The following is a 25,733-nucleotide window of genomic DNA, read 5'->3' on the forward strand; positions in this document are numbered from 1 at the left end:
TCTGCTTAATTGATAATGGATTAATGAGGGAATAGCCCATGCAGCCCATTAAATAGCTTTTGAGATAATTGTCCAATTACCTTTTGGTCCCTTGAAAAAAGAGGCAGCTACATATTAAATAGCTGTAATTCCTAAACCCTTCCTCAAATTAATATGTGAATACCCTCAAATTAAAGGTTTGAGTCTGCACTTTAAGCCATATTGATAATATAACTGTATATTCAATGTGTTTTGATAAACCGCTAAAATGCCAAAACTTGTCACTGTCCAAATAATACTGGACCTAACTGTATGTATAAGGCTGGAATCACACCGGGGAATTTACCAACCTTTCTACGCAAGTTTTCTGGTGTAGAAAAGTCTTTAAAGGGTCCAAAAGTACCAATTTGTGGTGCATATTGCGACTTTTGGCCTTTTTATGCCACCCTCGCCAATTTTGTGGAAAGGGAGCTTGGTTTCACAAGGGGGCTGATATGTATTATATTTTAAGTAAAAAACTGGCGTTAATTATAGTGGAAATAATAGTGGATTTAACTCTGTGGGGCATAGTAACGTAGAGGCCCATGTTGTGCCTCATACCTTGCCCCCCCCTTCTTGATCAGATAACCCCCTCCTTTGTACAGTTTAAATATATATATTTTTTTATTTAAGTTTAATTCCCTGCGGTGCACAGGGCGTATACGCTGTGTGCTTTTACGCAGCGTTTCTGAACATAGCCTCAGTCTGGCGTATGAAACACCAGTCTTAGTAAATCTGCCCCACAGTGTTTACTTACATTTTCAGTGAAGTTTTAACACAGCTTTCATGTACATTTTTCTTTCTAAAAAAATAAATAAATGCTGCGGCCAGGTGTTACGTTACCGTTTAAAATATGAGAGCATACATACACAGATTTTTAGTATGTGACATTTTTCTGGCATTTATGGGGTCAGTGGCACTTTTTAAAAAATGCAGTATGCTCTAGTTTTAGCATTTTTTCCAGGCTTCTCTGCAGGAATTAAAAAATGCCACCAAAAACACATGTAATAAAAGCCATTAAAAAATGCTTGAAATGCATGTAATTTTTTCCATGCATTTTAAAATGCAGCCCAAAGTGTTTTTTTGATAAAATAAATTTTTTGCATTAACCCCTTGCCGACATTTGTTAAATGGATACATCATGGAAAGCCAGTGCTTCCTGCATTTTGCCGTATCCATATGACAAATTGATGGCATCGGCTCAGAAGCGCACGAAGGCGGGGCCTGAAAGGATTCCGTAGCCGATGGCGCCGGCTCAGGAGCTGAGCTTGCATCATCAGCGGTGGATGTCAGCTGTATGTTACAGCTGACATCCACCTGTAACGGCAGGAACCAGAGCTAGCTCCCGATCCCTGCCATTAACCCCTTAGATGCAGCGATCGAAAGCAATTGCTGCATCTTAATGGTTGCTGCTATGGCAACAGGAGGCCTAACAATGGCCTCCTGCACTGCCATTATGGAAGCTGATTAGGCCCCGCCGGGAGGCGAAGCCTAATCTGGTTGCTGTCAGTGAATGACAGACAGATCTAATACATTGCACTAGCTATGTAGTGCAATGTATTAGAGAAATAAAAATCAGACAGTTGGATCTTCAAATCCCACAGTGGGACTTAAAAAAACAGTTTAAAAAAAGGGAAAAAAAATTATATAATAATAGTTTCAAGTAATAAAATAAAACACAATCGCCCTTTTCCCTTATCAAGTCCTTTATTATTGAAAAAAATAAACCATATATAGTATCGCCGCAACCGTAACGGCCTGAACTATGAAAATATTATGTTATTTATTCCATGCGGTGAACGGCATAAAAAAAATCGTAAAAAACTATACCAGAATTAGTTTTTTGGTCACTTTGCCCTACAAATATTGGAATAAGTGATCAAAATGTCGCATGTATCCAAAAATGGTACCTATAAAAACTATAGCTCGTCTCGCAAAAAAACAAGCCCTAATACAGCTCAGTCAATGGTTCTCGCAACTTGGCGACAGAAAAAAACAATTATTTTTACAAAAGTAATTTTATTGTGCAAAAAGTTGTAAAACATAAAAAAGTGCTACAAATTTGGTATCGCCGGATTTAGACTGACCCGCAGAATAAAGGTAACATGTAATTTAAAAGGCATGGTGAATGCTGTATAAGAAAAAAAAAAAAAAAAAACTGTGCCAGAATTGCAGTTTTCTGGTCATCTAGCCTCCCAAAAAATAGGATAAAAAGTGATCAAAAAGTCATGTACCCCAAAATGGTACCAATAAAAACTACAGCTTGTCTCGCAAAAAAACAGCCCTTATCACTACGTGTATGAAAAAACAAAATTAGTTAAGGCTCCAATAAGTCCGGAAATAAAAAAAATCTGCATTTGTGCAAATCAGAGGGGAATATTTCTTCTGTTCCAAGAGGCGAATTATCAAGGCCCTAAAATTAGGAAACCAGGAGAGGTAGGGCCCAAATATATCTGCTGGAAGCAAGGGTGCCCATATTATATCAGGACAACCCTTTCCCAGCAAAATTGCTCGAACTGCAAAGGTGCGGAGCGTGGACCAAAAGGGGGATAAGAAAGGACCATTTATCCGTGCGACACTGGCCTGTGCATGAAGGATTGTGTCACAGCGTAAGAAATATCTATGGATTATTATTTTGTTATTTTTTATACCCAATTATTATACCACCTGCCTATGCCCCTGATGTACTCTGCCCAGCTTACATGTAACCCCATATTATAAACTGAAATACCAGGAAGGGCCTGTTCACATCAGCGTTGGCTTTCCGGTTTTCCGACGGAATCAATAGCGCAGTAGACTCCGCTATTGATTCCGTCATTAAAACGGAAACCTAACGGAATGGTGACGAACGGAAACCATTAGCAATATTTCCGTCACTATTGATATCAATGGCGACGGAAACTGAAGCTGTGGTTTCAGTTTCACTTTCCGTTGCGGGGTACATCCGATTGAAACCTCCGATGGAACCCCGGAACGGAAAGCGAATGGTAATGTGAACAGGCCCTAAGACTCCAAACAAAACTACTACCAAGCAAAATCCATGCTCCAAAAGCCAAATGGTGCTCCCTCCCCTCTGAACCCTACAGTGTGTCCAAACAGCAGTTTACTTCCACATGTATGGCATCGCCATACCCTGGAGAACCCTTTTAACCGTTTTTGGGGTGTGTGTATCTCCAGTGGCACAAGCTGGGCACGACATACACTACCGTTCAAGAGTTTGGGGTCACCCAGACAATTTTGTGTTTTCCATGAAAACTCACATACTTATCAAATGAGTTGCAAAATGACTAGAAAATATAGTCAAGACATTGACAAGGTTAGAAACAATGATTTTTATTTGAAATGATAATTTCCTCCTTCAAACTTTTGCTTTCGTCAAAGAATGCTCCATTTGCAGCAATTAAAGCATTGCAGACCTTTGGCATTCTAGCTGTTAATTTGCTGAGGTAATCGGGAGAAATTTCACCCCATGCTTCCAGAAGCCCCTCCCACAAGTTGGATTGGCTTGATGGGCACTTCTTGCGTACCATACGGTCAAGCTGCTCCCTCAACAGCTCTATGGGGTTGAGATCTGGTGACTGCGCTGGCCACTCCATTACAGATGGAATACCAGCTGCCTGCTTCTTCCCTAAATAGTTCTTGCATAATTTGGAGGTGTGCTTTGGGTCATTGTCCTGTTGTAGGATGAAATTGGCTCCAATCAAGCGCTGTCCACAGGGTATGGCATGGCGTTGCAAAATGGAGTGATAGCCTTCCTTATTCAAAATCCCTTTTACCTTATACAAATCTCCCAATTTACCAGCACCAAAGCAACCCCAGACCATCACATTACCTCCACCATGCTTGACAGATGGTGTCAGGCACTCTTCCCGCATCTTTTCAGTTGTTCTGCATCTCACAAATGTTCTTCTGTGTGATCCAAACACCTCAAACTTCGATTCGTCTGTCCATAACACTTTTTTCCAATCTTCCACTGTCCAATGTCTGTGTGCTTTTGCCCATATTAATCTTTTCCTTTTATTAGCCAGTCTCAGATATGGCGCTTTCTTTTCCACTCTGCCCTGAAGGCCAGCATCCCGGAGTCGCCTCTTCACTGTAGACGTTGACACTGGCATTTTGCGGGTACTATTTAATGAAGCTGCCAGTTGAGGACCTGTGAGGCGTCTATTTCTCAAACTAGAGACTCTAATGTACTTGTCTTGTTGCTCAGTTGTGCAGCGGGGCCTCCCACTTCTCTTTCTACTCTGGTTAGAGCCTGTTTGTGCTGTCCTCTGAAGGGAGTACTACACAACGACGTAGGAAATCTTCAGTTTCTTGGCAATTTCTCGCATGGAATAGCCTTCATTTCTAAGAACAAGAATAGACTGTCGAGTTTCACATGAAAGCTCTCTTTTTCTAGCCATTTGGAGAGCTTAATCGAACACACAAATGTAATGCTCCAGATTCTCAACTAGCTCAAAGGAAGGTCAGTTTTATAGCTCCTCTAAACAGCAAAACTGTTTACAGCGGTGCTAACATAATTGCACAAGGGTTTTCAAGTGTTTTCTAATCCATTAGCCTTCTAACACAGTTAGCAAACACAATGTACCATTAGAACACTGGAGTGATGGTTGCTGGAAATGGGCCTCTATACACCTATGTAGATATTGCATTAAAAAACAGACGTTTGCAGCTAGAATAGTCATTTACCACATTAGCAATGGATAGAGTGTATTTCTGATTAATTTAATGTTATCTTCATTGAAAAAAAACTGTGCTTTTCTTTCGAAAATAAGGACATTTGTAAGTGACCCTAAACTTTTGAACGGTAGTGTATATATATACACACACACACACACACACACACACACACACACACACACACACACACACACGCGCATGCATGTACACATCACAGACACACATGAATGTGCACATTATATACATATAAAGTACACATTGTAAACACACATGCACTTACCCGTTATGTAGGATATTTGTGAAGGGCGTTCAGCAGGTTGATGTGGTGGGAGTCTTCACACAGCGTTTCTCCTGCTCACAGCCCGACACAGAGCCCGCAGACAGTCTACCCTCCCCCATGTCCCGACTGCTAGCAGCAGGAGGAGAGATGTGTAGAGCAGGGAAGGGGGGCTGGAGGGGGAGTTTCAGCACGGACCACGGCTGCTAAGTAGGACAGAAGCTCACCTCGTCTCGTGCTAGCGACGCCACCGGGCATGAACCGCCCTAATGATGATCCGCCAGTGCTGTCCATATATGGACAGTGACGTAAGGTACTACTCCTGGAGCGGTCCACTACTCCTGAAGTGGAATCCCCGGGAGGGGGGCCCATCTATGGGCGGAGGTGCCATCTACAGGGGGGTGGGGGCTCTGTGGCACTACCTAGAAGAGGGCTGTGTGGCATTACCTACAGACGGGCTGTGGCATTATCTACAGAGGGCAGTGTGTGGCAGAAAATTTACAAATGAAATTCATCCGTTTTTAAAACGGACAGGGAAAAAAACAAATGCAAAACGGGTCAAAACCGTCCGTTAAAAACGAAAACACGGCCTGGAATGGATGCAAAGCTTTCGGGAAAAACAGACTAAACATGTGAATAGAGCCTAATTGTACTTGATGATGCGCCGTGCCTCTGAGTCAAAAGTGCTGGCTAATCAGACATGGAGAGTCGTCTCTCCTAGTACACGCGCTTTGCTCCTCCTACTCTAATGTAGGAGGAGGAGAGGGCGGCATTGTTATGTGACCCCCATCATCCCTGTATGTTACCCCCATCATTGCTGTATATAACTGCCATGATCCCGTTATGGGATGATGCGGGTTATACACAGGGATGATGCGGGTTATACACAGGGATGATGCGGGTTATACACAGGGATGATGCGGGTTATACACAGGGATGATGCGGGTTATACACAGGGATGATGTGGGTGATGCGGGATATTTACAGGGATGTTGTGGGTAATACATAGGGATGATGGCAGTTACATGCAGGGGTGATGGGGTTATTTATATACAGGGGTGATGGGGATTATATACAGGGGTGATGGGGGTTATATAATCTCCCATCATCGATGCATATACCCTGTGGTCCCTGTGTATTACCCCCCTCCCGCATTCCTGTATATAACGCCTATCATCCCTGTGTGATTATTAGTGTGTGTGACCGTGTGCAGGGAGGGAGCTAGCTGCCTATAGTTATAGCAGGGAATGACCCTGTGAACATAAAGGAGCGTGGCAGTATGCAAATAGCTGAGATGCTGTGGAGGGAGGAAGGGGGATGTAAGATGTCTCCTCAGATGCAGCAAGGTATCATGGGTATGGTGGGTTATAAGACAGGAAACAGACAGGACCTGAAGAAAGGGATGTAAACAAACAGCAGTAGTGACGATTGAGATAAAACACAAACTGGTTAGAAGGTATGTAGGGGGTTTCAGGGAAGGCAAACCAAGGCTGGGGGACACTTTTTAGATTTTTTTTTTTTTCCTCGCCAACCATCAATGGTAATGCAAATGGAAGCTATAGTTTCCATCTGACTTCCCGTTCATCGGTTCCTCTGATGGAAACCCGAACGCTGATGTGAACTGGCCCTAACTTCTTTGATCCAACCCCACAATAATGTTTTTCATCTACAAAATGTTAATAAGTTTTTTTGTTTTTTTTTGTTTCCTCTTTTCTTTAAGGACCGTTGAAGCCAGAAATTACCATAACTTATATTGCCGTGTCTGCTATTTTCTTTAACAGTGGACTATCGTTAAAAACAGAGGTATAGTATGTAAAGTTGTTTTCTCAGTATATAATGGGCTTTAAACTCCTAGGTTGTTTTGATCTGTTTTATTAATGGGGGTATCATATATATATATTTTTAACGTACTTACTGTTGAAATTCTGCTACTGTCCCTATCTGCCTTTTGCTGCCAGCTTTTGTTGGGCCTGTGTATGGACTATGTAACAGTGATATATTTTCCATAGTGACAAATGATAAAGCAAAAGGGCCACGTGGCATTGCTAAAGTCTAACGTCACTGTGGCCTAGTCCATGCACAGGCCCGGCATTAAGCAGTGGCGCGGGAACAGAACAAATTTCAGCAGTAAGTTTATTAGCCTTAACCTTAGAAAAGTTGGTGCTGGTTGCAGAATGAATACTTAGCAGACATTTTCCCGCCACAGGGATCCCCTCAATCGGCCAATCATGTGAAAAGCATCCTATGAAGAGTTATTCAAAGTGAACAACGCCTTTAAATTCTATTGTAGTATTATAACTGATTGTTTTTAGGTCAGTTTACAGTGACTCGGCAGAAAATAATGTTCGTACCATAAATAAGTTCCACTGAGACTTGCTATTATATGGCTATGATTACATCTCCATTCGAAATTTCCATTGCTCTGCTCAGTCATAAGAGCAGAGCAACCAAAATACCGGACACACTGCTTCCATTGCACCAAAGACACCACCAGTGGCCAACGCGACACTGACTAATGGTTTCTGTCGGGGTGTTTCTGCGCTATTGTTTACAGTAATTTCGACCGGATATGCGATGGAGGCCCCTAACGTAGCCTCCCATGCAGATGTGAACAAGGCCTTAGCTTGGTTCACATACTAAATATGTGTGGCATTAATCTGTTGCTCTACTATATATACTGCATCAGCAACAAGTTCTATGTAAAACGTTGGGGCATTATGAGCTCCCATTTACACAGTGCAGTAATGCATTGAGCATTAAAACAATTCATGCGTTTATCAGATGCGTTTTTCTTTCCAGCATTTACGCATAATGTGAACCCAGCCTAACATAGGTTTCTAGCTCCTATAGCTTATAGACTAATTATTATATTGTTTTATTTTATTTACAGCATGTTCTGTATTTTCCCACTGTGGATCTTAGGCCTCATGCACACGACCGTAAAAACACCCGTTATTGCGGGTCGTTATTACGACCCGCAATAACGGGCTCATAGGCTTCTGTTAGCCACGGGTACCTTCCCGTTTGCTCACGGGAAGGTACCCGTGCCGTTAAAAAAGATAGAACATGCCCTATTTCATGCCGTAATAACGGCACGGGCATCCCATAGAAGTCTATGGGGCTCCCGTAATCATGGGTGGCTGCGTGTGTTCACCCGTGATTACGGGAGCGTTGCGAGGTGAGGCGAGGTCAGGGGACTACCCGGTCTGCAGGCCACAGCCCAGTGGCGTAACTACCGCCGGGACTACAATGAAAACTATGGCAGAGCGGGGAGGTATCTCCCCGCTCTGCCATAAACAAAAGACATGTATCCCCTATCCTGTAAAAAATAAAAATAAAAGACGTTCATACTTACCGACAACTTCCTGCTTCCTCCAGTCCGGTCTCCCGCCCGTTGCCTTGGTGACGCGTCCCTCTCGACATCCGGGCCGACGTCCTGGATGACGTTTCAGGCCATGTGACCGCTGCAGCCAATCACAGGTCAATCACAGGCTGCAGCGGTCACATGGACTGCCGCGTCATCCAGGGATGTCGGGCTGGATGTGAAGAGAGGGACGCGTCACCAAGACAACGGCCGGGTAAGTATGAATTTCTTTAACTTTTATTACAGAAAAGGCTGTCCCTTCTCTCTATCCTGCACTGATAGAGAGAAGGGGCTGCCGATTAGTGCAGTGCTATTTTGCTGCCAAAAACGTGCTCGTAAATACGGGTGGAATACGTGTGACACCGGACCCATATTTACGAGCACGGGTTCGTAAATACTGGTGCAAAACGGGTGGAATACGTGTGACACCGGACCCGTATTTACGGGTGTGAAAAAATACGGTCGTGTGCATGAGGCCTTAGCCGTTAAATACACAAGAGCATCTTATTGCAGATAGACAGTGTGTATAGGAATGTTAATGGGTCTGTATCATACAACAGATACAAATGAAGCTTGGAGACAAATTGCGTTTATTTATCTGAACATCTCAAGAGGATGGTTATTAAAGCACAGCAAAAACCTCAAAATCCTGCAAATGTAATTCATGTACCAACAGGGAAAATGCAGAATGGAAGACTGTATAATAGATGTCAAACAAGAACCAGTCTCCGAAATGAAAAGTTAAATATTTGTGCAAGATATACATGCATGTCTTTATTTTCACAGCATTCACTTGTTCTATTTCCCATGTTGTTTGTTTTAATATATCCTGAAAGCATTTTTATATCCTGGCATCCAGGAAATCTATATTTTGTTAGACACCATAGGGCCTCCACTTACAGAGTCAGATTGGTGTAATGAAGGCATCATTTGTAGCTTCTGTTGTGTCGCACATAAATACATCAGGATCAGTTGCATCATATTTCCTGATTTATATTTTATTTTAGCATATGGATGTGCCCAGCTGCATACTATTCTACTTTCCGCCCAGCAGTTTGGAAGTGTTCCCCTTGAAAACTGTAGTCTTCTCATATTAAAGAGGCTCTGTTACCAGATTCTGCAACCCCTATCTCCTATTGCAGCAGATCGGCGCTGCAATGGAGATAAGAGTAACGTTTTTTTTTGTTTTTTTTAAACGAGCATTTTTGGCCAAGTTATGACCATTTTTATATTTATGCAAATGAGGCTTTCTAAAGTACAACTGGGCGTGTTTAAAGTTATGTACAAGTGGGCGTGTATTGTGTATGTACATCTGGACGTTTTTACTTCTTTTACTAGCTGGGCGTTGTGAATAGAAGTGTATGATGCTGACGAATCAGCATCATCCACTTCTCTTCACAACGCCCAGCTTCTGGCAGTGCACAGACACACAGCGTATTCACAACGCCCAGCTAGTAAAAGAAGTAAAAACGCCCAGATGTAACGAACACAATACACGCCCAGTTGTACTTTAGAAAGCCTCATTTGCATAAATATAAAAATGGTCATAACTTGGCCAAAAATGCTCGTTTTAAAAAAAAAACAAAACGTTACTCTTATCTCCATTGCAGCGCCGATCTGCTGCAATAGGAGATAGGGGTTGCAAAATCTGGTGACAGAGCCTCTTTAAATTGCCTAAATTTTATCTAACGTGTATGGCCAGTTTAAAGTATGCAATGGAAATATCCATAGGTTGCACAAACCGCTACTGGTTACATCCTCTACAGTGCCTTGCAAAAGTAACCCCCCCCATGGTGTTTTTTCTGTTTTGTTACATTACAACTTTAAAGGGGTTGGCCACTATTGGCATACAATTTCAAAAGTGCCACAGACAATAAAGAAAGCCCTAATGATTTATGAGGGCAAATAAAGTAAATAAAATATGATTTTTGTAGCCTCCCCACATATCCATGCTCCAGTATCAGTGCCGTCTCTGCAAGCTTGTGTGGGAGGAACATGTTCAAAATTAAAGTAAAAATCCCAGCTTGCATCATTCCCAGCACAGCACATCCGTCTCTGTCTGTCATCTTGTGACACCTCAGTCAGCGGCTGCTTCACCTCAGCTACCAGTGTACATCTGAATAATAAAATGTACCTCATTGTACACCCCAAAAGTGTGTGTGTATGTACACACGTGTGTAGACAGAGAGATAGCGATCACAGTTTTTTTTTGGGTGGAAACAATAAATCTTTATTCCGAGATGGGAATGGGGGAATTGTACCATTTTTATGATCTCTATCTTTCTCAGGTAGTGTCTACGTTTGCTCTATAAATATATAGTGGTGTCTTATCGTTTTGATATGCACAAGCAGGCGAGATAGAAGTGTCTAAGCTGGAGGGTTCTCCATAGCCCCAGAGGTTTAGGGTCTGATATATGGGATGGGTCAGATGAAGAGAGCCAATTTCGAAGCAGAGGTGAAATAGCCTGTAAATTTAGGACTTCCCATCAGCCACGATCGGAAGATAGACTCTTCCAAGCCCGGCAAGAATAGGGGGTTACCCAAGATAGGGTACATGGGGGGACTGAAATGGAAGCTGAGAAGTTCGGAAGGGAGGACGAGCAGCATGAGAATGTTGGGCCAATGGTTCGGTGATGGCGTATAGATTTAATTTGGTCCGGCTCTAACCAAGGGGCGGCAGAAAGAGCAATATTGGGGAAACTTTGCTCCAGACCTATCCAGGATGAATGCGTGCACCAATCGACTACTTGTGAATGAAGTGACGCAATGTAGTAGGATCGGGATAATGTCTGGAAGGGCTAAGCCACCAGTTTCTCTGGTTCTACACAAGAGTGTGCGTTTAAGTCTGGGTGGTTTGGCTGCCCATATGAATGAGATTTGGAGAGAATTAACCATAAAAAATGAAGTTGGTATGGCAAATTGGGAGGGTCTGGAACAAATACAAGAGTCTCGGCAGTACATTCATTTTAAAAATTGTGCAACGGCCCATCCCCGTGAATGTGCCCTTCGACCATCTAGTACAATCCGTCCGGATGTCTGCGATGAGAGGAGGCAAGTTTAGTTTGAGGAGGTCTTTCAGGTCAGCTGGGAACTTAACCCCAGGTATTTACGGGCTGATGTGCTCCATTTAAAGCTGAATGCGTGTTCCAAGGTGGGTATTAAATGAGAAGGAAGGGAGATGTTCATGGCTTCCGACTTAGAGAAATTAATTTTAAAATTAGAAAGTTGGGAGAAGAGTTGAAAGTCATGCATTAGATTTAGGAGGGATATGGAAGGGTTGGACAGAAAAAAATGTCATCAGCGTATGCCGCAACTTTATCTTCTCTCATTTCTGTTTTAAGGCCCGTATCATCAGGGTTTGTTCTGTCATGTCGAAGGGGAGGCTCCATAGTCAGGATAAAGTTTAAAAGGGATGAGGGGCAGCCCTGTCTACTTCCGTTGTGTATTGGGAATTCCTCAGAGAGGATGCCGTTCACCCGGACCATAGCAGAGGGGTGGGAATATAGGGACATCACCCATCTGATCATGTGTGTCTTGAGACCAAGTTGGAGTAGGGTCTCCTCCATGTAGATCCAGTTAACCCTGTCAAAGGCCTTTTCGGCATCAGTGGACAGTAACATAAGTGGAGTGCTTTTAACCCTATGAATGAGATTTATAGTTTTTGTGGTCTTGTCTCGTGCCTCCCTACCTGGCAAAAACCCGGCCTGGTCCAGGTGAATGACATCCCCCAACAAGGATGCTAGGCGCTCGGAAAGGATTTTTGCAAAGAGTTTTACGCCCATGTTAAGGAGGCAGATAGGTCTGTAACTGGCGCATTGGGAAGGGTCCTTGCCGGGCTTATGAATCACCGCTGTGTGTGCTCTGAGAGAATCAGGAGGTAAGGTCGAGGAAGAGGACCGGGCATTCCAGGAGGTAAGAAAGTGTGGGAACAGCCTATTGAGGAATTTTTTATAGTACGGGAGCGTAAAGCCGTCAGGGCCATGGGCTTTGCCCATTTGGGAACACTAAAATGGCAGAGGTCAATTCTTGTTCTGAGATTGAGGTTTCTAGTGTAGCCACATTGTCTTCCAAAAGAGTGGGGAGGCCAGAGCCCGCTACCTACAATTTGATCCACGAGCGAACGTCACTAGATGAGGTGGATTGCTTCATTCGAAGAGACCTGGCGAGGGATTTGCTACATTTATTACCGTATTTGTAGAAATGGCATTTTCATTTTGACAGGGTAGCCTTGGCTTCGGACATCAGTAGGGACTTGAGGTCTTCTCTTGGAGAGCTCCTTGATCTTTATGTTGCTTACTTACTGGTGGTGTTTTTTTTTTTTTTGCCATTTCACTGTAATAATTTGAACTATTTTGTTAGGTTTATTACATCAAATTAAGTTTAAAATCCGTTTTATTTCCATGTTGTAATGCATCAAAACAGGAAAAACACCAAGGTGGTAGGGAGGGGGGGGGGGCATGTTGAATACTTTTGCATCACACTGTATGTAGTTCAAAAGTGTGTGAGATGCTGCAGGGGATTGTGGGAGAAGAGAAAAAGAATTGAACAAAAAAATAAAATAATCCATTAGTAATTAGACCCACCTATGTGTGACAAAAAGAGCACATATCCGTTCTGAAAGTATCCCCCTTCCCGGGTCACTGGAAGGCTGTATAGGGGGAGAGAAAAGAGTAAGGGTAATTTTACACTGGCCAATATTGGCTGTAAAAACAAGCTCCAATCAAAGAGACCGCTCGCTGATCGGCGCTCGTGTGCTCCTTTCACAAGGAGCTGTGTATGGTGAGGAGCGCTCATTACTACGATCACTCATCTCCGTCATGTCGACAGCACATCTCCCTGTTTACACAGAGAGATGTGCTGCCGACAATGATAATATTTTGTGCTGCATAAACCTTATGATCAGCCTATGAACGTGCGCACGTCATAGGACAATGATTGGGAAGGAGCGTTCATATGAAAGCTCCTTTGCCCGATCATTGGCCCGTGTAAAAAGTCATTAACTGGCTATAATCTTTCTTCCTGCTATTGCTTGCAGTTTCCCTGCTCCTCTACAGACACACAGAACCAGGTAGTAAAACCTTTCATTCTGCTTCCCAACTTTATAGGAGTGCTGCGCCATGAATATTTCACCTAGAGCAATGACTTTATTAGGGTTATCCAGGATTTTACAAAACTTCATAGTAAACTAATGGATACTCAACCCCTGATGTGTCCCAGGATCCAGCGGTGAGGTCCCGATCACCGCTGCTTCAGTCCCAAAATACTCTGCTGCGGTCTCATGCCTTTCATAGGTCACGTGCTGCTACAACTACTTCCTGGCCCTAATTGGTCATGTGCCGTTCATGACCGCATCACTGCTGAGGCCAGCGATTGACCAATGAATGGCATGTTACCGGATTGGCGGAGAACGGTATCTCAGCGTTTAAGCGGAGGAGCACTTCAGGGGGTTCTGTGAGGTTACTATGTAATTTTATCCCCTGCCCTGCTACCAATTATGTAAAATCCCAAATAGCCCCTTTTAAACATGGCAATCGTTTTAAGTCATGGCATTTATGTACGTCCTTAGCAGTGAAATCGTTAAGATTAAATGCGCCCAAGTGTTGGATGAAATGATCATTTCCGGAGATTCCCGTGTTCATGCACCCTTGCTTGTTGACAGGATCCTGCCCATGTTTATTTCTACAGCTAGTACTGAGTGCTCCCCCAGCTTGTTGTCTGTGGCCACGACCAGTTCATTTTGCATTTATTAAGACTTCAGATGTTTATGTCATTCATAACATTTTATGTTTGTCCTAGCGACATTACAAACAAACGCTTCAGCTGTGCTAAGAATTGGTTTGCATATACCATGTGGTAACTATATATTCTCTAGAGAAGTTGTAATATTGATTTTACACCACATCAACTGGTTAATAAGAAACATCTGTTTGAAGTACATCTGCTGCTGTAAGACGGCGCAGTGTTCTGCCATGTGATTCCCATTCAGTAAAACGCAGACCAGGTTACAACACTTATTTTTTTAATTCGGTGCCTTGTTTTGTAGGATCAGGTTAAGCTGCCGTATTCAGTCCCTGGTCAGCGCCACATCTATGAAAGTCATGTTTTTGATGTTTATTGTGGATCATTTTTCCTAAATGATGAATTTTCATGGGGTATACGTCTTAAATCCAATTTCAGTAGTAAAGCCCTCCGTACCTTCTGCAGAGATCATTTCTCTTCAATAGTTAATAGGGGTCTGTGGCAAACAATGTTCTTAAAGTGTCATACATATTCACTATTATTAGATTTTAAAGCAGAACTCCATTATTTTTTCTTTTCTGCCTATATAGTGCAGCACAGACTATTCGACCCAGCCATTTTACGTTTTAGTTTTTCACTCACCGCCTTCCAAGAGCCATAAAGTTTTCATTTTTCCGTCAATAGAGTGCTGTAAAGGCTTATTTTTTGCGGGAGGCGTTGTCGTTTCTGCTGGCACCATTTAAAGTGCCATATCATTTACTGGGAAAAAGAAAAAAAATTATTATTATTATTAAAAAAAACAGCGATTCGGGTGTTTTTAATATTTTTTTACGCCGTTCACCGTGCGAGTTACAAATAACGCCATATTGTAATAGTTCGGACTTTTATGAAAGCGGTGATACCAATTTTGTTTTTTATTTATTACATTGTGTTTGGGGAAAGGGTGTTTTTTTTTTTTTTTTTTTTTTAACGTTTTTTAAATATTTTTGTTGTTTTTTTTTTTTTTTTTTACAGTCCTGAAATATGTATTTAACGTTCTTTTTTTTTTTTACACATTTTATAAGCCCCTCTAGGGGACTTGAACCAGCGATCGCTGTTCCTGGCCATTAGAGTAGCGTGTCAGCTGTGAAACACAGCTGACATCTGCAGTGTAGTGAGCCCGCTCCAAACATCCATGATGTTTTCGTTATGGGTCGGGAATGGGTTAAAGAATAATATAGAGGCTCTTGTGTATACTGATTTTATTTTATGTGCCATTTATAGATTGTCTCTTGTCTTGGTTCCTTCTTTCCCTTCTGATATGGTTCCCCCTGATGCAGTCTACATTTCCCATGATGCTTCTGACTTGGCAGAGGGGGCAGAGTCTCATCACACTGCACTTGCTATAAGTGCAGCAAGTTGTAGATCAGTGACCTAGAACTTCTATACTCGCACTGCAGAGTCTGTGTATTTCTATATGGTGCTGCTTAAGTCTGTCTCCTCTTCCTCCTGGTAGTGATAGATTTATTTCTCTGTCAGGAGAGCAGTGTAAAACTGCATCTCATGGAAATACACTGGACTCTCTGCACACAGAACACATAGACAGTATAGACAGTTAGTGTAGTGAGAGTCAGGGGGTCTATAACTGCATCTAATCATTGTATGGCCTCACCTATTATATCACTGCACTTCTGTTCCCTTAGATACGGCAAAAATGATCTCTTCAGCAGCACTATATGCATGACGGGACATACAGACTAACAAGAAGGGTGGAGTTGGGTGGGGAGGGAAGGGGTCTCAGTATTGCCAAGAGGAATTTGATTGGTGATGTAATCTGATATTTCACAGTAAGCCAGCCACACAGGAGAAAGTGACCTCCTGTCCACACACCATAGAATGGTCTATATTGGTGGTCAGACTGCGATCACATGACAAAGCTGCCCATATTGAAAGAGTTCAAAATGTATAGATGCCACTGAGCTGGAAAGAAACAAATGACACAACTAAAATATTGCTGGTGATTTAGCATGATATGTGCAATAAAAATAAAGTTAAAGAAGCTAATTTTTTAAAGTGTTTTTATCTTGTGCAAGTACAAGCGTTGGCAAATTGATTTTTAAATATTCTGTTCATTGCTATATAAGTGAAAGGTTCGAGCTTATTCTTGAAAAATAACTTAATGTGTTTGAATTTACTCAAGAAATAATCTCTACTCTAAAGTACATACCTCCTATATATTGTATTTTCCGTTAATTTCCTAGATGAGCATTCTCAAATGATGTTGAATCCCATTCTTTTCCCAGGAACTCACCAGTGCTTTGATGCATGTGAAGCTTCACCTCTTCGTCCAGGTGTTTACACTTGTCTTCTTTCCAACCGCAATATGGGTTTTCCTTCGAGTGCTGTCACTTACGCCTGTCAATGAATGGCTGTTAAAGGGGTACGTCTTGCATTGTGCTGTTCAATAATCATTCACTTTTTCACAAATCTATAACTTGATTTACTAAATGGCTTCAACAGTCAAAACTAACAACTTTGGTACTATCTTCAGATGTCTTAACAGCACATTCGTAGGCCGCTTATTTTGTCTGCCATAAGAGGTGATTGTGGGATCTTAAAACAATTCACTGTACTACTAGATATACTTATCCACCTCTGTTGAATTATCTCACGGACTCTCTTGTGGATATAATAAAGTAAAACATCACTTTTATTAAGTCTATTTAAAAAATGAAGATAGCTCTAGACTTCCTTCCTATATTCCACCTAAAATAATTGGTTTGTTATGTGGGAGTAGTTGCTATACAAGAACAGACCAATGCAAGATACATCTCAGTCTGAACTCACAATTGCGCATTAGGGCTATCAACCTGATTCCTGCGCCACATTCAGTATGACACTCAGGATGTCCATGATCGTATTAGTCTATGTTTCAATGCGTTTCGTCTGCTGTATAACCCACAGACACCTCAGGAGACTATTTTCTATTTGATTAGCTACTGAAAAGATTATTTAAAGATACCAATTAATAAGAGCACCGGAGTTATGATATTCAAACTCAGGCGGCCACGATGACAACTGCACGCGGCGGCGAGGACGCCAAGCTTTTAAGGGCTTAGCCCAGCCCTCTAGAGTGACACGCGCCAGGACTGCCTCCCACCTCTCTGTCTGAGCCAATGGGATTGCAGGCTCGGCGCGTGTCATAGTACCATCGCGAGAGACTTGGCGGTGTCCCTGGTAACCATCTCGGACAGCAGCCTGGATACTAATATAACAATAAAGCAAAGTGTTTGTTCCTACTGCATACTACCATTACTATTCAGCAATGTGTTCGTTCCTACTACATACTACCATTCCTATTCAGGAGATATAGTCAGCAAGATCCATAGAATAGAGTGGGGGGATGAAGGAAAAAAATAATAATATATATGTGTGTGTGTGTGTGTGTGTGTGTGTGTGTGTGTGTGTGTGTGTGTGTGTGTGTGTGTGTGTGTGTGTGTGTGTGGCCTCATAATTTCCTGACCTATGGAAGGTAACTCTTATCCCCACGAAAAAGTGAGAGAGGTTTTAAAGAGATGGCAGAAAGAAATCTTTCTCACTTTTTTTGTGGGGATGAGAGTTACCTTCCATAGGTCAGGAGATTATGAGATATATATATAGTTATCGTTAAGTGTAGAGCCTGTTTTATATGTACATGATTATCCAGCACCCTGGTGATACTTATTTTAGTGGTTGTGAAATCAGTAGAACAGTGGACCAGACTGAACACTCTTTAGTGTATACGCATGATAGGAGAGTAACTTTGTGTAGCTGGATGTACTATTGAGTGTAGACTATTGTCCAACATGATGATTAATCTCTGTCTTTATAATCAGTATGGTACTGGGCTAGAGTCCACACTCCTCAGTTTATACGTGTGTGTATATATATGATATAATATGATATCTAAGTACACTCCGTTGACTCCACCTGGTTGTATGGATCGATATTTTTCCTTCATGCTCCCACTCTATTCTACAGATCTTGCTGAATATATCTCTTGAATAGTAATGGTAGTTCCTACTACATACTAACACGTTGCTGAATAGTAATGGTAGTTATGCAGTAGGAACAAACACGTTGCTTTATTGTTATATTCGTATCCGAGATCGTTACCTGGGCAACAGCCAAGTCTCTTGCGATGGTACTATGACATGCGCCGAGCCTGCAATCCCATTGTCTCAGACGGAGAGGTGGGAGGAAGTCCTGGCGCGTGTCACTCTAGAGGGCTAGGCTAAGCCCTTAAAAGCTCGGCGTCCTCGCCGCCGCGTGCGGTTCTCATCGTGGCGGCCGGAGTTTGAATATCATAACTTCAGCTCTCTTATTAATTGGTATCTTTAATCTTTTTTCAATAGCTAATCGAACAATAGAAAATAGTCTCCTGAGGTGTCTGTGGGTCATACTGAATGTGGGGCAGGAATCAGGTTGATAGACCTAATGCGCAATTGTGAGTTCAGACTGAGATGTACCTTGCATTGGTCTGTTCTTGTATAGCAACTATTCCCCCATAACAAACCAATTCTTTATGGTGGAATATAGGAAGGAAGTCTAGTGCTATCTTCATTTTTTACGTAGACTTAATAAAAGTGATGTTTTACTTTATTATATCCACAAGAGAGTCGGTGAGATAATTGTGGGATCTGCCTGTTTCAGGTGAACTCTCTACAGATCTACACCAAAGTAAGGGGAAATATCACACCAGAAGACCATGCCCACTCAGAATAAATGGGAAAGGTAAATCATTCAAAGGATGGTAAAATATTGTCTACAGAAGCTTAATTTTTTTTTTTTATTAATTGCGCTTTAGGTACCATACGGCTTAATCTATATTCTTTACACATTTTGTACTATTATGCAGTTCTTGTGTTCACACAGATATGTTTTTGGCTATTAGGTGTAAAAATGACATTCTTCATTTGTATAGTACTAGACTATAATACTACATAATGCTGTGTTAGTCAAAACCTCTATATATTCACAAAATAAGTGTAACTACTATTCCAAAGCCACCATTATCCATGCTTTGAAAGTATTCTTATATTATTAAGACATAGATTCAAAGGTTCAGAATAGAAATTTCAAGCAAAAAAAAAGCAGACTTTGGAGAGTAGCAAACGTATGTGCTTTAACTGTGCACGCAGAGTAAAATATTTAAAAGTCTTCGTATTGCTTATGTATCTGACTTATGGTAATTTTCAGTGGCTAGATGACGGGAGGAAGGATTAAGATGTCAAGAGAAATTAAGCTAAACACATCAGCCAATCAGTTGCATTCATCACGCCGGCCGTGAAACCTTCTTATATTTAAATCGGATCGTCTCATGTGTGACACTGAGCTCTTCGTTAAGCGCTAATAAGTGTCCTTTATTCCCATTCCACTGCAGACATACAGTCTTCCCTTCTGCTGTCCCCATGTCAAGAATACTTTCAAAATTAGCCCCTTATAATCATTTCAAGTGCTTAATGTGTTTCAGAATTTAAACTGGGAATACCCTTAGGATTTGGTAGGCTGGATGAATATAGCAAGAAATCCTGGAGAAGATTCAAACCTTCATTCACCCTTTCTTTAAGAGTTGTAATTCAATGAAGGAGCCGGCTCCCAAAGACCATCGTAAAAGATGCACCAGTACATTTAATTATTCCATTTATATTCTCTATGACTAGACGGGCTATTTAAGCTTGGGATAATGAAAACGGAACTTTTCTATTATACTAGTTATATAAAATGTTACTTGTGTACATTGTGTTGCTTAATATTGCATGATAGAAGTCTAATCGACTAGGTAGAATAGTGAACACGATCTTTCGTTAAAATGAGATCTTGCACCCAATAGTCCTATTTCCAATTGATCTTTTTGATGCAACAGAGAAAGGGCACTTTAGCAATCGTGGGCGCCGCTCTGTAAATTTGTATGGTTTACCGCTTAGCTGTTTTACCTCTACACTCTCTTCATTCACAATAATATCACTTCCAGTTGAGCGGAGCTAATCTAGCAGATCTGAAACTTTACAAATTGACTTGTGGCAAAGGTGGCATCCTCTGACCGTGCCATGTTTTAAGTCACTGAGCTTGTCCGTATGACACATACTACTACCAATGTTGGTCTATGGAGTTTGCATAGCTGTGTGTTTTGATTTTTATGCACCTGTTTGCATTGGTTGTGGCTGACACAACTGAATTCAATAATTGAGATGTCTCCACATCCCTTATGACAAACTATATGGCCAAATGCAAAGAAATTTTCCAAGAGATAAGCGAGAAATGTATGGAAATATATTAGTCTGGAAAGAAAGCCAGGGTAAAAGCCATTATTTACAACTGGAGAAAATTCGGAAGTTGTCAGCCTCCATATGACTCCAGGAACTAAAATTAACGAATCCAGACAAACAACTACCGACCCCACTTGCATCAGGTAAGGCAATGCAATCCACTGGTAACCAAGAGAAACTTAAATGCGTCTCACATTTGCCAAAAACACTTTGATTTCCCCCAAACATTTTGCGATAATGTTCTTTGGACTAATGATTCGAAATTGGAATCCTTTTACGTCTGAAGTAAAGACCCCGTTATTCCACAATAAGAACAGGTGTGATGCTTTGCTGTTGCGGGACCTGGTCAGTTTGTCATAATTGACAATGGAATCTTGAATGCTGAATCTCCAGTCATTAGTCTGTGATCTGAAGCTCAAGTGTAATTGGAGGATCCTAGTTAAAGTCCTGACTAGAATCCCTTTGAGATGCTGAGTCCAGACCTTAGACAGGCAGTTCATACTTGAAAGCCCTCTAAAGTGGCTAAATGAAAGTCTTTCTGCAATAGTGAACTGATCTCCAGTTATCGGAAGCGTTTGGATATAGTTATTGCTGCTTACAGTGGCGCAACCACTATTAAAAACAAACAAACCAAACACACACATTTTGATGTACATGTACATCATTGCGGGGGATGCCTTAAAGGGGATTGTTCAGGATCAGAAAAAATGATGGACGTCTGATGGACAGACATGGAGCAGAATATATTTTTTCTTATTTTGGACAATGCCTCTAAGGCATCCCTTGCAATGGGCATTCTGACATACATATATGTCATTATCGTGTGGTGCAAAGCAACAGTACTCGCACGATCACCTGGATAAACTCGGATCCTGGCAGTTTAACCCTTCCCTGAAGCACTGCAATCGATACTGAAAGGGTGGCCCGCTTGTGATGTCTTCACCATTCCTGGCATTCCAATAGACAACAACAACAACAACAAAAAACAAAACCTGGGCTGTCCAGTGATCATGCCTAAAATTTATATTGAAAATTGTTAACCACTTGCAGACCTCCCATAGACTATAAACTTACGGGCGGTCCGCAATTAACTCTGCATCTATCTATCTATCTATCATCTGTGTATATAATACAGTGAAGGAAATAAGAATTTGATCCCTTGCTGATTTTGTAAGTTTGCCCACTGTCAAAGACATGAACAGTCTAGAATTTTTAGGCTAGGTTAATTTTACCAGTGAGAGATAGATTATATATAAAAAAAAAAAAGAAAATCACATAGTCAAAATTATATATATTTATTTGCATTGTGCACAGAGAAATAAGTATTTGATCCCCTACCAACCATTAAGAGTTCAGCCTCCTCCAGACCAGTTACACGCTCCAAATCAACTTGGTGCCTGCATTAAAGACAGCTGTCTTAAATGGTCACCTGTATAAAAGACTCCTGTCCACAGACTCAATTAATCAGTCTAACTCTAACCTCTACAACATGGGCAAGACCAAAGAGCTTTCTAAGGATGTCAGGGACAAGATCATAGACCTGCACAAGGCTGGAATGGGCTACAAAACCATAAGTAAGACGCTGGGTGAGAAGGAGACAACTGTTGGTGCACTAGTAAGAAAATGGAAGACATACAAAATGATTTTCAATCGACATCGATCTGGGGCTCCATGCAAAATCTCACCTCGTGGGGTATCCTTGATCCTGAGGAAGGTGAGAGCTCAGCCGAAAACTACACGGGGGAACTTGTTAATGATCTCAAGGCAGCTGGGACCACAGTCACCAAGAAAACCATTGGTAACACATTACGCCGTAATGGATTAAAATCCTGTAGTGCCCGCAAGGTCCCCCTGCTCAAGAAGGCACATGTACAGGCCCGTCTGAAGTTTGCAAATGAACATCTAGATGATTCTGAGAGTGAGCAGGTTTGAATTGTAAATGAACTTTGTCACTATGTAATGTCTGATATTGTTTTCATGTTCCCTCTACATTGTAAAGTGCTGCGTAATATGTTGGCGCTATATAAATAAAGATTATTATTATTATTATTATTATATTATGAAGGTGCTGTGGTCAGATGAGACTAAAATTGAGCTCTTTGGCATTAACTCAACTCGCCGTGTTTGGAGGAAGAGAAATGCTGCCTATGACCCAAAGAACACCGTCCCCACCGTCAAGCATGGAGGTGGAAACATTATGTTTTGGGGGTGTTTCTCTGCTAAGGGCACAGGACATTTCACCGCATCAATGGGAGAATGGATGGAGCCATGTACCGTCAAATCCTGAGTGACAACCATTTTCCCTCCACCAGGACATTAAAAATGGCTCGTGGCTGGGTCTTCCAGCACGACAATGACCCGAAACATACAGCCAAGGCAACAAAGGAGTGGCTCAAAAAGAAGCACATTAAGGTCATGGAGTGGCCTAGCCAGTCTCCAGACCTTAATCCCATCGAAAACTTATGGAGGGAGCTGAAGATCCGAGTTGCCAAGCGACAGCCTCGAAATCTTAATGATTTACAGATGATCTGCAAAGAGGAGTGGGCCAAAATTCCATCTAACGTGTGCAAACCTCATCATCAACTACAAAAAACATCTGACTGCTGTGCTTGCCAACAAGGGTTTTGCCACCAAGTATTAAGTCTTGTTTGCCAAAGGGATCAAATACTTATTTCTCTGTGCACAATGCAAATAAATATATATAATTTTGAGAATGTGATTTTCTGTTTTTTTTTTTTTAATATAATCTATCTCACTGGTAAAATTAACCTAGCCTAAAAATTCTAGACTGTTCATGTCTTTGAAAGTGGGCAAACTTACAAAATCAGCAAGGGATCAAATACTTATTTCCTTCACTGTATATATTGATATATAGTATAGTTTTAGGCTGGAGCTACACGACGACTTTGGACACGACACAGTCACGCAGCGAAAGATTACTATGTTCCATAGCATGGCAAGTGATGAAAGTGAATGTGGTCGCGGTAATTTTACCGGACAAAGTGATTTTTGTCCATGGGACCTGTGTCCTGGCCAAAGTCGTTGTGTAGCCCCAGCCTAGAACTATACTATATATCAATATATATGAGAGGTAGATATGAGAGGTAGATATGAGAGGTAGATATGAGAGGTGGATATGAGCGGTGGATATGAGCGGTAGATATGAGAGGTAGATAGATAGTAATTACGGGCACGGACATGTGCATGGGACCTTAGGCTGGGGCTATATGACGACTTTGGCCGCGACGCTGGTCGCATACACAAAGATCGCTTTGGAAAATTTGCTCTCCAAAAGCCAGTTTATGCACCATTCATTGTAAGCTCCGCCTTGCGCCCAGCGTGTAAGAAATGCACACATATTTGGTTTAGTTGGAGTTGGCAGAAGTTGACAAATATGAATTCATGTGTATGTAGGCAGTGGCATGCACCAGATGTCAGAAAAGGTCACCTGAGTTCGCATATTTGGAAAAAAAATGCCCGTTTTAATTTTTTCCATCAAAGTCAATGAATTGTGTGGAAAAAAATAGAGGGCAAAAATCTTTCATATGTCACTAATCGAATAGCTTGGGGGGTGTAATTTCCTAAAAAGAGTCATTTTGGGGGTGTTGACCATGTTTGGGCACTTTACAACATCTGCAACAGTCGTATGGTGTCCGCAAACCAGCTTTGGAAAATGTGCTCTCCAAAAGCCAGTTTGCGCACCATTCATTGTAAGCTCTGCCTTGCGCCCAGTGTGTAAGAAATGCGCACACATTTCGTATTGCTGAAGTCAGCAGAAGTTGCCAAATATGTATTCAGGTGTGTTTACCCAGGGCATGCACCAGATTGAAAAAAACCATCTAAATTCACACTTTTTTTTTTAAATGTATTTTCCTTTTTACATTTTTTAAAAAGTAAAAAATATCTATTATTTTTTGACACAATATGGAAGCCCAACATGTCCTGAAAAAAACAAGACCAAATACATGTAGATTGGAAGAGTAATAGGAGAACAATTCACTTTTAAGTTGGCACATGGCTAAAACCTGAAAATGGGCCTGGTCAGGTAGGGGGGGTAAAGCCTCTGGTCAGGAAGTGGTTAAATAAAACGAATGATAATAAAAAACATAAAGTTGTCAAAGTAAAAAATAAAATAGACAGACACAAATATCTCAAGCTTTAAATTCCAAACAAATAGAATATAGTTTTATGGTACAGCAGTTGTTGGGTGAAAGCCCTCTGAAGGCTAGAGGTGAAAAAGCAGCAATCCCGTAAAACTCTGGTCTGGTTTCTTGGCGTTCTCTGTCTGCACAAGGCTTGGACTGCTGCAATGGATTTGTATTGGTTTGTCTTTCTGCATGTCTCTAGTGGTGCTAAACAATCAAGATCTACATACATGAAAGTGGTTTTCCACCGGTAGTCCGCTTTACAGTCGCAGAATAAAAAACGACAATTTCTGCATAATTTTAAGATGGAAAACAAAAGAAGGCAAGTCTGAAAGGTTAAGGCGCACTGCTGAAAAAACAAAAATCTGATTTACTCCAAACTGAATCTGCACAAAAGCTTTATTGCATCACTTGTGTAATACATCATCAAAATTAAATTTTGGATTCTACATCTACGCCTACCAGCACATGACTGTACAATAGATCATTTTTCAACTCTTTTTGTATTACCAGGGTTTGCAATGTACTGCAGTCTCCCTTAGCACAAATGATTATGAGCGCTGTTCAATTTCTCCCTTAGGGAGCTATATATTCAATGCTGTTTAGGTTGAAGCGAGAATGAGGATTGTGGTCAGCACAATTAGCAATTACTCTGATACTCAGGGGCTCGTATTGGCGGCAAGAAATGGATCGTTTTAAGGCAATTAGGGAAAATATCTTATTGTATGTATTTTTTTTATTATGTAATATAAGAAATCTAGCTATTGTAGCGGTTAGGGTGGATTTACTTTGGGCAGTACCGTTACCGAACTCTGTGTAACCGCACAGTTTTTGCTGTGACTGAACCGCAATCTGTGTTATTGCCACAATTCTGGTAAAGCCTTTACTGTAGGCCACAGAGCCTTTAGTACCATTATTATGCTTGAATATGAAAAAGAAATATTGAAACCTATGCGTCGGCATATCCATTGACTCGAATGGCCCAAATGTAGCGTATACTTCAGATTTTTTGCATTCTAGTTAATGGGTGAGGTAAACAAACGTAATTTTTAACATTTGCCTTCTGTTAAAGGGGTTTTCCAGGCAATAAAAATTGATGGCCTATCCTCCAGATAGGCCGTCAATAGCTGATGGGTTGGGGTCCGACTCCCGGGACCCCCACCTATCCGTTGTTTTGAAGGGGGTGCATTCACTTCAATGGGAGAATAAGGCTTCAATACCTG

At 41.5% G+C, this 25,733-nt stretch overlaps 1 protein-coding gene and 1 long non-coding RNA gene across 4 annotated transcripts in view; both read left to right on the forward strand.

Moving 5' to 3' along the window:
- Positions 1-25,733, forward strand: part of SLC10A7 (solute carrier family 10 member 7) — a 209,357-nt gene that overhangs the window by 29,841 nt on the left and 153,783 nt on the right. For both annotated transcript variants that reach the window (XM_075860378.1, XM_075860377.1), the window contains exons 2-3: positions 6,696-6,778; positions 16,361-16,497. In XM_075860378.1, the coding sequence (XP_075716493.1) occupies positions 6,696-6,778; positions 16,361-16,497 (220 nt within the window). The remainder of the gene's footprint in view (positions 1-6,695; positions 6,779-16,360; positions 16,498-25,733) is intronic.
- Positions 18,295-19,730, forward strand: LOC142737276 (uncharacterized). 2 transcript variants are annotated; one of them, XR_012880573.1, is made up of 3 exons: positions 18,295-18,427; positions 18,712-18,830; positions 19,570-19,730. It is a non-coding gene; the product is annotated as an uncharacterized LOC142737276 (long non-coding RNA). The 2 variants fall into 2 exon arrangements; XR_012880574.1 differs by having other exon boundaries at positions 18,750-18,830.

This window comes from Rhinoderma darwinii, chromosome 1 (assembly GCF_050947455.1).
Source record: "Rhinoderma darwinii isolate aRhiDar2 chromosome 1, aRhiDar2.hap1, whole genome shotgun sequence".
Classification (NCBI taxonomy): Eukaryota; Metazoa; Chordata; class Amphibia; order Anura; family Rhinodermatidae; genus Rhinoderma; species Rhinoderma darwinii.